The 16,976-nt window shown below is 41.7% G+C and overlaps 1 protein-coding gene across 2 annotated transcripts in view; it reads right to left on the bottom strand.

Moving 5' to 3' along the window:
* LOC141772623 (cadherin-4-like) overlaps positions 1-16,976 on the bottom strand; it is a 275,458-nt gene that overhangs the window by 38,263 nt on the left and 220,219 nt on the right. For both annotated transcript variants that reach the window (XM_074643816.1, XM_074643814.1), the window contains 2 exons: positions 5,839-5,994; positions 818-962 (listed from right to left, as the gene is read on the bottom strand). In XM_074643816.1, coding sequence (XP_074499917.1) covers positions 818-962; positions 5,839-5,994 — 301 coding nt within the window. The remainder of the gene's footprint in view (positions 1-817; positions 963-5,838; positions 5,995-16,976) is intronic.

Below are 16,976 nucleotides of genomic sequence, written 5' to 3'. Positions count from 1 at the left end.
TTTTTTCAAGAGATGGAGGGATAGAGAGAAGGAGATGAAGAATCACAACGTGTCACACATCGCTGGGGTAATTTCATTAAGCTGCACTCTTAGGGGGTTTAATGTGGACCCTTTGTACGGGCGTCCTAAGCTGTGCCTGACAGGATTAGGTCCCCATAATGACTCTTTAATTTGCAAACTAATTCAAGTCTGTAATTGGCCTTCCATTGAAACCACTGGAGCTCTAAACTCTAAAACTCTCCTTTTTTATGATTATTGTTCAGCTGAATGTCATGCATGCCACAGAGACTTGTCTGCTGTGTGGGGTGAAGCGGAGGGGGGGAGGGGACAGCGGCGGCGGCGAGAAAGAAAAGAAAAAAGGAAATGAGAACCTGAACACCTCTTGAGATCACCTCTGGTGCAATAAACTCTGACTCATCAGGCTCGCATGCACACAGAGAGCTCATCTCCGTGATTCTTCCGCTCTGAGGTTAGACATAAAATGACCCAGTGGTGCTACAGCGTGGTACATTTAATCCTCAATCTCCTCTCCATCCTGAGCACCCTCTTTGGTTTATGGCCGCTGCTGCAGCCAGCTCAATGAAAAGCCACTGTAAGAGACAGATTCCCCGTCTGTCTGCTAAATCAAGGGGAATGGAAAACTCTCCGTAGCGTACAAAGATTCAGTGGTGTAGTCAGACTTTTAACGACACCAATCTCTCCTGATATACTAGTCGCTCTTCCTCCGTCCACCCATGTCCAAACACGTCACCCCTTCACATATTTCTTTAATCTCTCTACTCCCGCTTCATCCATCTATCCAACCATGCTTCGTTACCTGGTTTAGAGCCTTCATCCACGGAGCCATTGTAGACCTGGTTTTTGAACTCTGGTCTGTTATCGTTCATGTCGATGACGAAGATGTACAGGTCGATGGGGTTCTCAACCTGGTTCCCGTTCATGTCCACAGCATGTGCTCGCAGCTGGGAGACACAAAAACACAAGAAATGAGGTTAGATTAGAACCATTACGGGAGCAGGAAGTAATGAGCTGATAAATAATGTACGATGAGTCTGCGATGTAGAATATTGGTTTTATGGAGAAAATTATTTAGGGTAAACATTTGGTGTTTGATGGATTTCTCATGGAATGAACAAGGGCCTATCCATCTAACAACATTTATTTACATCAAGGGTGCAATTTCCACCGAGGACGGGGCTTTCTTGTCTTTCAAAATCCTATTTTTGTCTCTACCACTTTTGCCGTTTTAGTTTGTTTTATGTGTCTGCATACAAGGAGGAATAAATGCTTCGGCCTCCTCTGAATGCATTTGTGGAAAAGGGATCATGAACAGGTGAAAGGTGTGACATTTTATTATTCTAATGAAAGACACTACAGCTGAACATCAGTCAAAGTCATCACTGTTCCAGTATTGATTTCTAGTGAGGTTATTTCAGATTTCTTTAGTCTAGTATAGTTCAGTTTAAAGTCTTTACTAGGGGTGGAATCACGAGTTTCATCACAATACAATATTATATTGATTCTTTGGACAATGATACAATATTTGCTGATATCACAAAGTCTGTCACGATACGATTTCAATTTGATTCAATACAGGGGCCTGCAATCGATATGAGACATTATTATACAGCTTTGTTGAATACTCGATTCTGATTGGTCAATCACGGCGTTCTACGGTCTGTTATTTCTTTATAGCAGACCGTTGCTATGTATAACATACCGTTGCTATGGGCCCAGGTCTGATGTCGGACTCTGGCGGACCGTTTTTGTGTCAAATTATTGATTTCTTAAGTAAGTAGCCGTGTATTAAGTGGGATAATGTACAGCTAGTGGGTCATTGTTGTGAAATAAACCCTGACAGGGCAGTGCAGCACCCCAACGCATAGCGTCGTCCTGGAGGGGTTTATTTCACAATAATGACTGGCTCGCTGTACATTATCCCTCACATATCATATGTCCATTTAACACATTCAGATACATTTATATAAACCCAAGAAAAACAACTAAAATATGATTCGATCCAGATTGATGTATCGTTACACCACCAGTCTTTACATGCTTTATTTATTTAGTTGCGTTTTAATTTGTAGGTTAATGGTTAGAGATGTAAATACTTAAAACAACATATTTCAATAGTTGAATATAACCTTTCACTTTAACCGTCTCCACTCAGGAGTGGACAAAAGAAAGGGAGAACCAGCATAAATAAAACACCAACAAACTGAAAATGTTCTTATGCTTCAAGGTGACATCTTTCACAGAAACAGAAAAACACCTCTGTTTTCTGAATTTGTCATTCAGCTCATGAATACAAAGGCTGATAAAATCTTTATTATTGAATTATACAGTATAACAGTTTCAAAAAGATTCCCTAAACCTATACAACAATATGAGGAAGGGTGAGAAGTGAAATTTGGGATATTTTTCTTGCAGAGAAATTGCATTTGCGATCATGTACTTTCTCCAGACTTCTTATCTCTTTTACACTTGGTACCCGGAAGTTTTTATCTCAGCAGAAACCAAAACAAGATACATCTTATTTTATTGGAAGTTGGCTCTGATGTAAAGGCAAGGTGTCTGTTTCAGGATCACGGCGTTGGATCCCAGGCCAACATTCTGTCTGGTTTTGTTTGAAACAGGGTTCTGAAATCTCTCCGCTTCCCTCTGAAGCCACAAACACAGCGAGCCCATCTCAAATTCATCTCAGCTGTGCTCAGATCAATGGAATCGCCAACTAGGGTTTCTCACAAAGTTTGGACATGGAGTTATTACTGGAATCAATACATGCTGTAAAATGTGTCTTGACTGCTTTCTCTCTTATGAACTCTGGAGGAGAAAAGACAAAGAATTGAATGAATGAAAATGAGAGCAACAGCATTATCAGGGAAGTTTAAATACTTGAGGTTTGTATTTTCACGCCGTACTTGAAGGTCAAACTAACAGACTGAAAAGGCATAGCAAAATGAACTCCTTGGTTCCCTCTAAAGCTCACCTTACCTGGGAATGTTTATATCCCTGAACATGACTTATTCAGTGATATATCCTGTCAGCTGAAAGCACCGGGGATGTTTAGTTTATATCATACAAGGGTGTGGGGGGGGGTTGCAGAATTCAGATACTATCTACATCCTGCTCCTAACAACATGGGCCGGTAAATATTTATTCAGTTAAAATGTCAGCAATCAATTCCAGGCCCCTCCACCTTATTTGATGTTAGGGATATTCATCTGAGGGAAGGGTAACGGGAAAAAGTGACAGAATTGGAAGCGGCTGGAGGGAAAAATGAGAACATGTTAGGAACAGATAGAGAAGAAAGATGGGAAATTGTAACACGAGCAGATTCTTTCTTTCGTCGTGTTTGGAGAATTGAGGGAAAGGTACTCTTCACATCTCAGCATGCCTGATGGGAAAAAACGCTACATGGCCGCTGCAAGAGCACGAGAGCCAGATAAGTAAAACAGCCTGCAGGCTTGTTGTGGCAGAAAACAGAATAACAGCACTCTCCATAGGCTCCTTCTCCTCAGAGAGGTGAAGATCCTCTCCACCGCCGCCCGTCCTCTCCTCTCCACCGTCTGCTTACACTCTGCACCTCCACCAAAACCGCGTCTTCGGGCCACACTGAGGTTAATTTGACTTTACTTTTTCCACTGCATTGTCTGATCTGTCCTGCACCCAATATCCTGAACGGTGCCATCGCATCGTGCATCTCGCCTTGCTGTAACAGACTAGGCCCCTTATCTCCACCCACCCTCATCCCTCCATCCCTCACGCACCCACACAGCCTAATTCAATAACAGCAAGAAGTCAGAGATTACCGCCATGTTTAAAGAAGGCAAAATGTAATGCTGGGTCCACATTAAAGTTATTATCTTGAAAGGCAGGTGGAGAAAACAGACCGTACCGGGCAGCGCTCGACATTTGGCAAAGAGGTAGCATCCTGATACAGATAACAGCAAACCCCAGAAGCTCCACGTTTTTTTTTTTTTTTTCCCCTCATAAGAATGCATCTCGTTGCATGGCTGGTTTTGAATTTCAGACTGCTCATTCTTTTGAAATAAAAAGAACTAGACCGTAACTTTGTTCTGTCCTTGCATGAAATATGAAGTAAACAAAAGAGAGAGCACAAAGTCAAATTCTAACTTTGTGTGTGTTGAAGCTTTGCTCAGTAAATAAAATCTTGCCTGTCTTGAAAGTTCTCAGATTGAGGAAGTTCATGTTTTATACAGCACAGTTTAATTGCTTTCAGCATCTAGTGCGAGAGGCCTTTAATTGAAGTGCAACACCTTTCTTCATCTGTTTACACGCACATCTTTACCTTGTCTCATCTGGTTTCTCCCTGAAATTTGTATTCCACACCGACCAGCGCTTTCACTCTACAACAAACATGGAGTTTAACTTAAGCAGCCTTCAGCAAGCCTCTGCCTTTCTTAACAAATCACCTCATTGATTGGAGTTTCTCTCGGGTATAAATCTGCTCAGCTCCCACTAAAAGGTTGGGCTTGCCAGCTTGCCAGGATTGTAAGTGAAGACTAGGTTTCCCATATGAATACAAGGATAGCGGCAGGTACAGAGACAGAGGAAACCAGAGACAGAAAGTGATGAACTCAGTGCGGTTGCTCACTACATCAAAGCCTCGGAGCTCTCTTTCCACGGCAGCGGAAAGACTAGCTTAGGCAGCAATACGACAAGTTAGTACTTTCCTAAACTTTAAATGCACTCTGCCCAACTGTTTGTTATTCCTATGACATGACCAGCATGGAAAGCACAAAGGTGAGAGGAGAGGCGTCGTACGTAATTTGATTCTAATGAGGTAGCGCCGAGACAGGTGTCTTGTCCAATTTGGTTTTGGATCAACACAGCACGGACGGAACAAAGATGGCCATGCATGCTGCACTGGGCCAAGAACGTTTTTACATGACTGTTTATGTACAGGTTAATAAAAAACAAAAACAATATACAGTGCGCTAATAAGTCAGCTTTAAAGGTGTATTTTTGAACTTTGGAAAGAGGCAGGTATGTTGTTCTACAGTAGCTCTCCAGCTATAGTCCCCTACTAAGGTGCAGGAGGTCAGTTGCCGTCAGTAGGAAAATTAATATTTAAACATTTTCTGAGAATTTGATGAAAGGATCGATACCACTCCCATGACTGTGCAATAAATATAAAGCTAGTGGCAGGAGATGATTAGCTTAACGTAGGGGGAAACAGCTACCCTTCCATCATCACTGTGCATCAAACATTTAATTGTTCCTCACGGTGATCAAAGTACAAGAACACACACACAACTCTTCAACGAAATGCTTTTACTGCTGTGTTATAGTGTGTTTGTGCTTAATGTAATGCGATATCTTTATGTAATGCTTGTAGAATGGATTTAATTCAATGATTTTTAAAGCTGATTTGTTTTTTTTTCATTAGTTGTTAGGTTAGCAAATATGTTAGAATAATGAAAGCATAAATCAAATCTGAAACAATTGTCTGTTATCTCATGCAAATTTTATTTTTACTACTACAAGATAGGGCTTTTATATATACAGTATGTAGGTCAAACTTCACACACACACACACACACACACAGTATATATATGTATACATACATATACATGTTTTTCTTTCCTTGCAATTATTTTATAGGCATTTTATAATGTAGAACTACACTGATTCTGATTTAGACCCCTTTATGTTGACGTGGTATAGAGAGACGTACATGTATGTGTTAAAGGGTTAATTGGCTGTATAGTATTGTCTGGGTTTCATTTCAAAGCTGTTCTAATTGTGTATTTGACTGTCTGTGAGTGTGTGTGTGTGTGTGTGTGTGGGAGAGAGAGATACACACTCACATGGTAAGAAGAGCGATGTTCTCGATCAAGAGGTTTGGTGACGAACATCTTTCCAATCACGGGGTCGATATTGAACACCTCATTGGGCGGTTGATCTGCTCCCACCCCAGTGATGCTGTATCGGATCGAGATGTCCTTGTCCTGGTCCGAACGGATCTGCATCATAAAAAACAAAGAGGAACAGTCAGTCAATCAATCAATCAATCAATCAATCAATCAATCAATCAATCAATCAATCAATCAATCATTAAGGTGTTTATTGAAGTCTCATACTGTGCTTCACCGGGACTTTATTCCTCTCTTGCACCGAGGAAACTAAACTCAAACACACAGTAACCAGGACCGACCTGCACCTATTGGTGCTGTGGGGTGTTTATTATTCAAAGACCAGTTTGTGATATACAGCCCCAGAGTTTAATAATTTTGTCTTTAGTACACAACCTCAGAAATCTGATATTGCATATTATTCACTGGAAACAGGCACACAGACACACAATCACACACACACACACACACACACACATTCATCACAGTTTGGCGTTTCTCGCTACACATACTCAAGGATTCCATTAGTGCTGCCGCAGGGAGCGCTACGCATTCTGTTTGGCAGAATTGGACTGCTTCAAAGAGAAATTTAAATTCAATATTTCGGGGAGCGAGAAATGAAATCAACATATATTTACTGTTAACTGACAGTCAGGTAGTGATTTATTAAAATTCGCCAGAGTCAAGCTGGGAATACAGACAGGTTGTGAACAAAAATGACAATTAGATAGGAAAGTGAGGTAGCAATTGTTGTGTAATTAGGGAAGCAACAACAGGCAACATAACAATAAACAACCATTTTGAGGAGGCAAAAAAAAAATTGGGCCAGAAGAAAATAATAGTCTCAAACCCAGGGGGTGCACACGAGAAGAAAATTATTGAATAACTGTGGGAGAAGGGATGCAGAATGTTCTTTAAGAAAATAGGCCTGCTTACGTTGGTGCAGCTTTCCTTTCCAGCTAGACAGCTAATAGGTGCATTAAGTGCACTGCTGGGCCTGTGATTTGGACTGAAGTGCTGTATAATTGGGACTCATTTGGAGGAGTTTTTCAATTTAGTGCCCAAATAGAGTCCAAGCATCCCATCTCTGTCCATTAACTACATGACAACCCGTGAACATCAGCCGGTGTATCAAAATGACTCAATCATACACTTACTCTAGTATACGGGGGCACACACTGTACACACACACACACACACAAACACAGACGAATGGCCAACCTTTTTTCTTCTAATCAATGACTATTTCAGTGGAGAGCCTGAGTGCACCAGAAGAGTAAGACTGTCCAAAGTTGTCTCCATCTTTCACCACTCGAGGAACCAATTTAGCCACACTTTTGACACACTAGGAATTCTGCCCTGCTGAGAAAATAGCTGGAGCAATTAACAAGGACAAGGAACGGACATACAGTATTAGACAGGTGTCATCCTGACTCTTCCTGCTGCTGGAGTAAAAACCTGTCACCATTACCGACACCGCTATTATCGCTATTTTCCCTCCTCCTCCTCTTCATCAGCCTCGACATCATCATCAACTTCCCATTAGAGAGATCCGGTTGAGGTGCGTCTTTCTTTCTAATCAAACAAATGCGATCAGTTATATAGACGCCTTCCCTGTATGAATGCAAGAGGAGCTGTCACAACATCCAGCTAATGCTATTTGTGCATGTCTGTATGTGTGTTTTCTTTGGGGAATAGGGGGAGGAGAACGTCAGAATGCTCGGCACATATCTCGGCGAATTACTGCTGACAGCTAGGATAATTAACGAGCTGCAGGCATCAGCTGCAATTACTTCAAAAGAAACTCTACCCGTTAAACACCAACAAACTAACAAATATCCAGCCAGCAGCTCAGTTGAACTCTCAATGTACTGCCATTACCCTCCTCTATAGGCTAGGCAAAGCAAAGAGACTGCAGCACACTGACTCCATCTACAGTACCTCTCCTGTCACATTAGGAAATACAAGCAATTATTACACATCCCGCTGCCAAACTGTCTCCCCCTCTCATTCATCCCCCTTTCTTTTCTCCTCCCCTCTCCTTGTCTCTACGTTCCTTGGCCCTCCCCTCTCCTCTCCAAACGCCTTCTCTCTCATCTCTCATCACTCTCTCTCTCTCTCTCTCTCTCTCTTTCTTCGCTTCAGGTCTCCGTGGGGACAGAAGCCATGCATGGAAAATGAAATTACTTCAATCCGTTGGCCTTGGCAGTGGCGTACAAATCCTCACCAGTTAGGAAGTGATAGCTCTCCATAATTCCATTTGGGTTTCCCCCGCCCCCTTGATTTCCCACCCATTTCCAAGTCGGCCTGCTTGAGGTGGTGGTGGGGTGGGAGAGATCCAGCTGCATGTTTCCACAGCCAATCAGCTCTCCCTCCCACAACGTTCAAAACTGGTGAGGGATGGCGCCAGAATTCCTTATCCTCATCTGTTTCTACCAAACTCAGGATTAATAACGAATGTAATACATCACACGCACATGGGAACGCATTAACAGATCGAATAAAGGATGTAGGCTAGCTGTTGCTGCATCTTATCAGCCTCCTCCTTTCATCACTGAATATTGTGACAGGCGGGATTTCAATAGTGAGCAGCTCTCGCTATCATTCTGCCATTTCGGCTTCAGAAAGGGAGGGAATGTGTTGGAAAAAAAGCCCAGCGTGAGATGAGCACCAAGAGCTTCTCATAACTGCATTAGTACTTTTTATTTCCTTTAATGAAAAGAGGGAAACTCTCTTGTCTCCATTGCTACACTGCTATCTGGCTCCTCACACAATAAAATGTCCAACGTCTCCATTGGGTAATAAATAACAGAGGAATTCATTTTCAAGAGCGCCAATAATAATAAAAAACTGTTTTTGCTTTCATTATGTTTCTCGTTCCTTCTAATTGTTCTTCTATTGTCTTGCTAGTGTGTGTATGTGTGTCTATAGAGAGAGAGAGATAGAGAGAATAGAGGAGAAGCGCTCAGCTAAGGGAGATTGATAGTGAGAGTGGGAGAGAGAGAGAGAGAGAGAGAGAGAGAGAGAGAGAGCCATGACTGTATCATCCGGCATCAGAAACCAGACACTGTCTAAATGACCTATTTGTCGACGGATCAAAGCAATTCCCTTCATTACTGACAACTTGTCTGCTTCTTAAGGAGATCTTATCAGTGAGCTTAGCTCCCTTCTGCCAGGCAAAACTGAATCAAATGAGAAATTATCATGGCACCGGGTCTTCGGGGAAAACAGAGAAGAGGAGATGAAGAGAGGGGAATGAATAACACAGAAGCGCCGTTCTACCACGACAGTTACTGGGGTGCAGAGGAATTAATCCTCACTTAAAAATGCATGTTAACTAACACTTTAAAATGTGTCAAACTGCTACTACATAGACTTGTGACTGCACTGCATGCTGGAGATATACACGGCCACATGTTTTAATCATATCACGATGAAATGAATCCAAATTGCAACTACTGACTGTACTTATATTGAGTGACCAGAAATCAAAACCCATGTAGAGTGTAATGCAGTCCAATAGAAGTTGATGCTTCTAATATTAAATCCACCCCAATAACCATACACATGTAAACACCTTTAAATATACGGCTATCCAATGAAACACCAGCATAAACTACAGTACAGCATCGAAAATGATCACAGATGAATGAACATCCTAAGAGAGTCAACAAAAACACAGAGAATTATCATTATATTATTATTAGTACCTTTGCAGTTTCCCTCAGCTCCACGGAGCTTTATAGCAAGTTTCAGCTCATTGTTTTGGTTTTCAGACCGCAACTTAGGTTTATGTTCACCTGTATTACTCAACTGAGGTCGTTTTTGGCCACAGCAGGCAGCTGTTTAAAGTAAAAAGCTCTAAACCCATTACCTGCCCAGGGCAGCATCAAACGACAGACACATTTAACAACTAGCTGGTGAAAAGGTGGAGCATTTAGCAGCTAAAGAGACAGATACTGTATTTCCACCAGGAGTTGGTGGAGACCAAAAACGCTAAATGCTAATGTTGCTTTATATCTGCTGTAAATGAGCATGACCTTTTTTAAGGCACAATGTATTTTCTTTTGCTTTATATTTTCTCATTTTTGGAGAGTAAATAAAAAAGTATCCTTTTAAAGGTGCTATATGCGAGATTGGGAGCCTCTGCACGGCTCTCAACATGGCGACACCTAATGGTGCTAACAGCGCTAACAGTGAAAACAATGGAAACCGGAGGTTGGGTGCTACGCTTCTGCGATGGTGCCGTCGGTCGGGATGTGGCGTTATCAGCTAGTCAGTGGGGCACGCTCACATGCACGAACATGCACTTAAAGAATGCGGGGCTGACCCGGCTATGTCAACAAAACACAAAGAAGCTCTGATTACAACACACACAGAAGGAGAGCGACTTCATTCTCTGCTCAGGTAGACATTACTCATCTATATTGTATCTTTACAGAGCAAATAGTGTTTTCCTGCTAAATTGATGTTCCGGATATCGTATAGAGCACCTGTAAAAATCTAAAACCATATGTCTACCGGCTCTGCCCCTAAACATAACCTACTCAAGTTATCCTGGCTCGACTCGGCTGGCTCTATTTTTTAAGGTGTTTCAAGTTCAAACGATGGGCCTCTCTGCTTTGTGTGATACCAGAGCGTTCCTGAGCATATTACCATTGCACTTGTTTGCCTTTCAGCCCACGCAACTCTCACCATGGCAGATTAGAAGAGAAGGCGCTATATGTAAACAAAGGGGAGGAACACGGAGAGGCTTAGAGCTTCAGTATACTCTATTCGAAATAGAATTTGCTGTTTTCACAGACACCGTCTATGCCAGTATACTCATTGTGTTTGCAGTTCCGTCCTCACCAGATGGAGGTGCTGTGAAAGTGATGATACCGGAAAAAATTACCGCCTCACCGTTGTATGCCTCTGCTAACCAGTCAAGCTGCAGTTATCTGTCCAGACTCTAATATATGTAGTGAAGAAGGCATTTAATAAAAGGTGTTGAGTGTATTTTTGGCCAAATGGAAGTTATCACTATATTGACATGTATGATTCCATTGAATAATTTCCAGTGAGAAACATGCTGTCGTCACTTAGACTATTTTTACAGAGGAGTACAGAGAACTGATAGAGCGCTACGTCACATGGTGCAACAACAAGCTCATTATCAGCAAAACCAATGAGCTTGTGGTGGACTACCAGAGAAACAGGAAGCCCCATATCCTGGTTGTTATCCAGAGAGAGGGAGTGAAGTAGATGGACTTGTACCTTGGGGTCCAAATCAATACAAAGCTGGACTGGACTCACAACACTGAAGCCCTCTTCAGGAAGGGACAGAGCAGAAGGTTTTTCCTGAGGAGACTCAGATCCTTCAGAGTGTGCGACAGGCTCCTGCAGATCTCCTATTAGTCTGTAGTAGCCAGTGCTCTGTTCTTCACGTTGGTGTGCTGGATGGTGGAAGGCCAGCTCGGTGAGGCAATGGCAGTGAGGAGAGCGAGGACAAAATCAAAGCCATCTTGGATAACCCTTCTCATGCTCTCTACAATGAGCTGTGGCACATTGGCTCATTGCAGAGAGAAGGATGAAGGACAACATCAAAGCACGGGAGTTGTTCCTCATCCGACTCGAGGATCGAAGGATAGAGGTTGTCGTTTGCTGTACAGATTGTGAAGCACCCATTTTTGATTTGCGACATAGGGATATAAAATTAAAACTGATTTGACTTGACTTTGTTAAACTTTGTTGTTCTTATTCTGCTGTAGTGTGTAAGTTCACTGAGAGGTACAAAAAAACGAGTCAAATTCCTTGTATACGTTCATATGCTTGGCCAGCAAAGCTGATGCTGATAGATCACAAAGTTGTAGACAATGATTCAAATATGGATGTTGCCGCAAAGGAGCTACCAATTCTAAAACATGTATGCTTCACACACATCTTCAACCCAGCAGCACAGAAGATCAATACGATCACAACAGTTTCAAGGTGGGCACCCAAGATTAGCGTCGCCAATTCAGTATCCGACCAATTGTGAAATATGGTCACAATCTCTCCTTCTGTTCCTGAGTTATGGCCAGAAAAGTGTTTTTGCAGAACATTATGGTGTCACTGTGAACTTGACCTTTGACCTTTTGGATATAAAATGTCATCACTTCACCATTTTATCCTAATTTGTTGAAAGTTTTGTCATAATTAGCATATTCATTCTTGAGTTATGGCCAAAAACGTGTTTTGTGAGGTCACAGTGACCTTGACCTTTGACCACCAAAGTGTAATCAGTTCATCCTTGAGTCCAAGTGGATGTTTGTGCCAAATTTTAAGAAATTCCCTTCCAGGCATTCCTCAGATATAGTGGGATGGATCGACAAAAACCTGAAAACAAAATGCCTCGAGCCACGGCTGTCGCATAAAAAGAAGAAGATTTAGAACAAACCTTGGCACTGTTTCAACAGAAACACTAAAGGAGATGGTATTACCTATACCAAGCAAGGGAATTCGAAAGGAGAGATTATTATATTAATGATGGATGAGGAGGCGAATATATGCCAGCCAGATTGATGATCTCACAAAACGAGTGACCCCTTTCATTTAAAACCCACCCGTCCATCCATCAATCAGGTTAAAAAGCAGTCCATCTCACTGACAAAACAGTGGTCATGAAGCAATTAGCTCCGTGTCAAAATCAGTGCATGAGGAAAGTATTTCATACATGATGTGTATTCTGTATTTTGATATGGACCACAATTCAACACTACATAACTGCTTTGCTCTATGCTAGTTTTCTATACAGTACCTCTTATTCAATCTGCAGGCTACCTGACAGATGCATAAATAAAAGAGCTGACCAGATGTTTTCTGTTCTTTTTCTTTAGTGATTCGGTGCATGTATTGGTACAGCCATTGTACACCAGGTCAGCACAGATTATAATTCATCTTCTCCATACGTGGACGTTTTTGAAGTACAGGTATGATTGAAGGTAATCTGCAGTTTAGCATGTACATGGAAGTTCAATTACCATATGCACTGCTGTAATATTCTTGGGGCGTTGTGGGTGAAAAGCAATTACCATAGAAATGATACAACTATCTTGGGACTGTACTTAAGATCCTTGTGTATTCAGGACGTTTGTTCAGATGATGGGCCCTATTTAAACGATCTATAGCGCATGGTCTTAAGTGCATGGCGTAAGTGCATTTAGGGGGTGTACCAACTGTATTTTTGCTAGTTAAATGGCGCATGATCTGGGCGCAAAGTAAGGCGCAAATGGGTTGTATTTAGTCTCTTAATTAGTTAATCATAGGTGTGTTTTTGGCCTAATAGTTATCGATCCGATCAGTGTCATCTCGCATTCCTTTTAAAAGCCCTGGCACATTGCTATTTAACTGGAAAATTGAAGAAGCGAGTGGTTTTCTGTTCTCACTTTGCACATGATCAGACCACATACGGGAGCAGTGGACCTTCTGCCTCGGCAGTCTCCCAACCCTCTGTCCCATCAACGACTCCATTTCACTGCAAATGAGAAAATGCACCAATAACCTATTTAACTGAGGAGGACAGCGCTACTGCACGTCCCTCTGTGTGTAACAAGCAGAGTGTATGCGTGTTGTGAACCTGCTTATGTAGTCACATCTTACTGAGTAATGTGCCCTTTAAATAGCAGGAAAATACTGTGCCATTGACTTGACATCAACCAGGTTTTTGTTGCGCAATCGCTTTCTGCTGCCTCAAGATAGCAATGCGCCTGACCACACCTCATTTTAAGACCAACATGCCCATGGGCACACAGATGGGCGTAAGTACATTTTCTACTTACACAACGTGGGCACTGGATGTAAAAAAAGACAACTGCGTCAGTCTGAAACTTGCAATAGGGCCCATTGAGGTTTTTTTATCGTCACATTTTCCTCTACAAAAAAAGAGGAAAATGGGAAATGTTGATATTTGGAGTGATGTTTTTACTTAGCCCATTTTACTGAAGCACATGACATAAGACAGATATATATAACAGAAGTGACTGACAGTGGTTGCAACATGGAAACAAACTGACCGCATGTTACTGTTCTTGCCAGAGAACGAGGCAAACAAGAGCCTCAGTAAGACTCGTCTATAAAAATACTGTGAGACAGACATTTCCTGCATTTGGCTAAACAAAACCTTCAATTTCAAACACATTTAAAGGAAGGTTTCCTTTCAACTTGAATCACCTTGCAGCTTTTGTGCTTTATATCTTCCAGACAGCTTCAAACGATTGGCAGTCTGCTTCTGTTTGATAATAGAAGACATCTACAGTTTTTAGATGAATGAGGAGTCATTTTTACTGTAAGGTTGGAAATAAACAAGTAAGGGATAATGTACGGCGAGCTGCTCATTTTTCTGAAATAAACCGGGCAACAGGGCTTCGCGTCAGGGTCCAGAGGGTCTTGCAATCGCCCTGAAGGGGTTTATTTCACAAAAATGGCTATAAAGAAATAACAAACTAGAACGCAGTGATTGACCAATCAGAATTGAGTATTCAACAAAGCCATATAATAAAAAGAAATAACACACCGCAAAAGATATATACTGTGACCATATAAAGTATATTCAGCATTCTTATAAATGTAGATATTATTATTGTGACAAATGCAAAACTGTACGAAACAAACCACACAAAAAGCAGTGCCATGAAATGGAGCAACACGCTGCTTTGAGTTGGTAGTTCCAGAAAATCTTCAAAGTACAAAGTATCACTGTCTGGCTTATGCATGTCATACACATACATAAAAAGAAACACACACACACACAAACACAAACACACAGGCCTGTCATGAGAGTGCCAATTAGGTGCGCTGTAGTGCGCTGCTGGTACAGAGAATGACACTGGTTCAGTGAGCGGTAGGACAGCAGAAACAGTCACTTGCAGACAGCAAAGTAACAGCAAACCCCTAAAGAGCTGAAAGCCAGGCCTTTCACGGCTCTAAAGCCCAACAAACAGGGATAGCGACTCCAAACACAAATGCAGGCAGGGACAATCAGAGAGATTTGTTCCTTCAACAGTACAGTAAAGCCTAACAGGCAGGCGAGAAATACAGGTAATGGCCAACAGGTCACAAACAAACTGGTTAACTCTTAAGAAAAAGAGCCTCTACAAGAGAAAGGTTTTTAGGTGGCATTGCGTATCACACGCACACTCCATCTGCCAAATGCACTCTGGTGAATGCACAGGGATAAAACAAAAAAAAGACACCTTGTGTGTTTTGCTGCGAGTCAGCAAAGTGTCTGCATTAAAAGCTTTCCTGTGGCCTTTTTTAAACACAGACTTTTGCTCAGGCTTTGATGTTGAGCATTGTATCTCTTCAAAAGGTAGCACAGGATTGATGTTGAGTATCTCAGTGTGAAGTTTGGATTTTCAAAAATGCACGTACTAACTTAAACATAAAACAGAAACTGCATAACATCTTACAGACGTACCTGTGGCTATATGTTTGAGAGAGAGAGAGTCCTGTTAAATCTGTGAGAACGATGTACATCCAGCGTAATGTTTTACGCTAGTGGTGTGGCAATGTCGGTCTGCCGGTTCACCACTTTGGTCCAGATTGAAATATCTCCAAAATATTGGATTTACCAGGTTTACCATGAAGTTTTGTACCTGCATTCATAGCTCCCAGAGGAGAGATCCCCTGACTATTCCTTCTAGTGCCACCAGGAGGTTGACATTTGTGGTTTTGAGTGAAATGAAGTAATTACTATGATATTTAGTACAACCAGTCATGGCCCCCTCATGATGAACTGTAATAACCAGTGCGTTACTCCGGGGTGTAAAACATGAAGCCGGTGCAGAAGTTTCTTAAACTTGCATTCTTTCTAATAGCCAGCAGGAGGCGACTCCTCTGGTTGCAAAAAGAAGTGTGAGTGTATAGAAGTCTATGAGAAAATGACCCTACTTCTCACTTGATTTATTACCTCAGTAAACATTGTAAACACAAGTTTCTGGTCTCTATAAAAATTGAACCCTTTCACAGTGTGTTTTCAGTTCATGAAAGTTAATTATAACTTTTTTGGCCACCTAAAAATGTCTTATTCAGAGAACTTAGTTCCACTCTCTCGTGTCACTTCCGGTTTGCAAAAAACCCAGATGACGCCGGCCAAAAACCAAGATGGCAACGGCCAAAACGCCGAACTTGAGGCTTTAAAACGGCAGTCAACAAACCAATGGGTGACGTCACAGCGACTACGTCCACTTCTTATATACAGTCTATGGAAATTACTTTAGTGATCCCTAATTTTTAATCTAATGCCATCGTCAGGTAACAATTTAGATTTGTCATATTTTGTGTTTGTTGCTAATTAGCAAATGCGATCTGCTAACATTCTAAACTATGTTGGTGAACATGGTAAACATTATTCCTGCTAAACATCGACATGTAGGTTGCTCTGCTGGTTAAATATCAGTTGAGTGCTCTTCTTCTCTCCTCAATTACCTCTATTGTGTTTCAATATAGCCAAACTCATGATTTACAACACCTGTATTGTGCGATCGACTATATTGACAATTTAAAAGGAATGATCACAGAGTTAGTTAGAGGCAACAGAAAGTTTTAACTCTACCGCTCACACAGCTCCCAGTTATGTATGGACAGGCTTATATCATTGCTTTTGAAAAGCTCAGTTTTTCCCATCTGCACTAAAATGTGAGAATGTCATTTTCAGATTCACAGAGGCGACAGATAGGCCAAATAGATGCATTTTCAGATTCATCCGCCTTAGTGGTCCGTGTGAGTGTGTGACAGAACGAAACGGAGAGATAGGGTACTTTTGTGTCATTTTGAATGATAGCTAGAACTGACGGAGGTGAGATTATTAAAAAGACCTTCCTCTGCATTAGTGAAAATAACATGTAATGGAAGTTAAGCAGTGAATGACTTTTTCCAATTATTGCAGTGTGAAAGGAGTCGGGTCTTTAATAGTGCAGGCTTATGGCAAATTAGAGGTGCTATTCTCCCTGGAGGTAACAATGGAATGACTCGCCCTCCTCACTCCCCTCTTCCAGGCAGGGAGAATGAAAATAAGGCAGGCATTGTAGTGGCAGACAAAGAGCTGCCGCACCCCTTAGCTTTGGCTTTGCCGG

Source organism: Sebastes fasciatus, chromosome 8 (genome assembly GCF_043250625.1).
Source record: "Sebastes fasciatus isolate fSebFas1 chromosome 8, fSebFas1.pri, whole genome shotgun sequence".
Lineage (NCBI taxonomy): Eukaryota > Metazoa > Chordata > Actinopteri > Perciformes > Sebastidae > Sebastes > Sebastes fasciatus.
The sequence above is the reverse complement of the archived record's forward strand: the minus strand, read 5'-3'. Positions and strand labels throughout refer to the sequence as shown.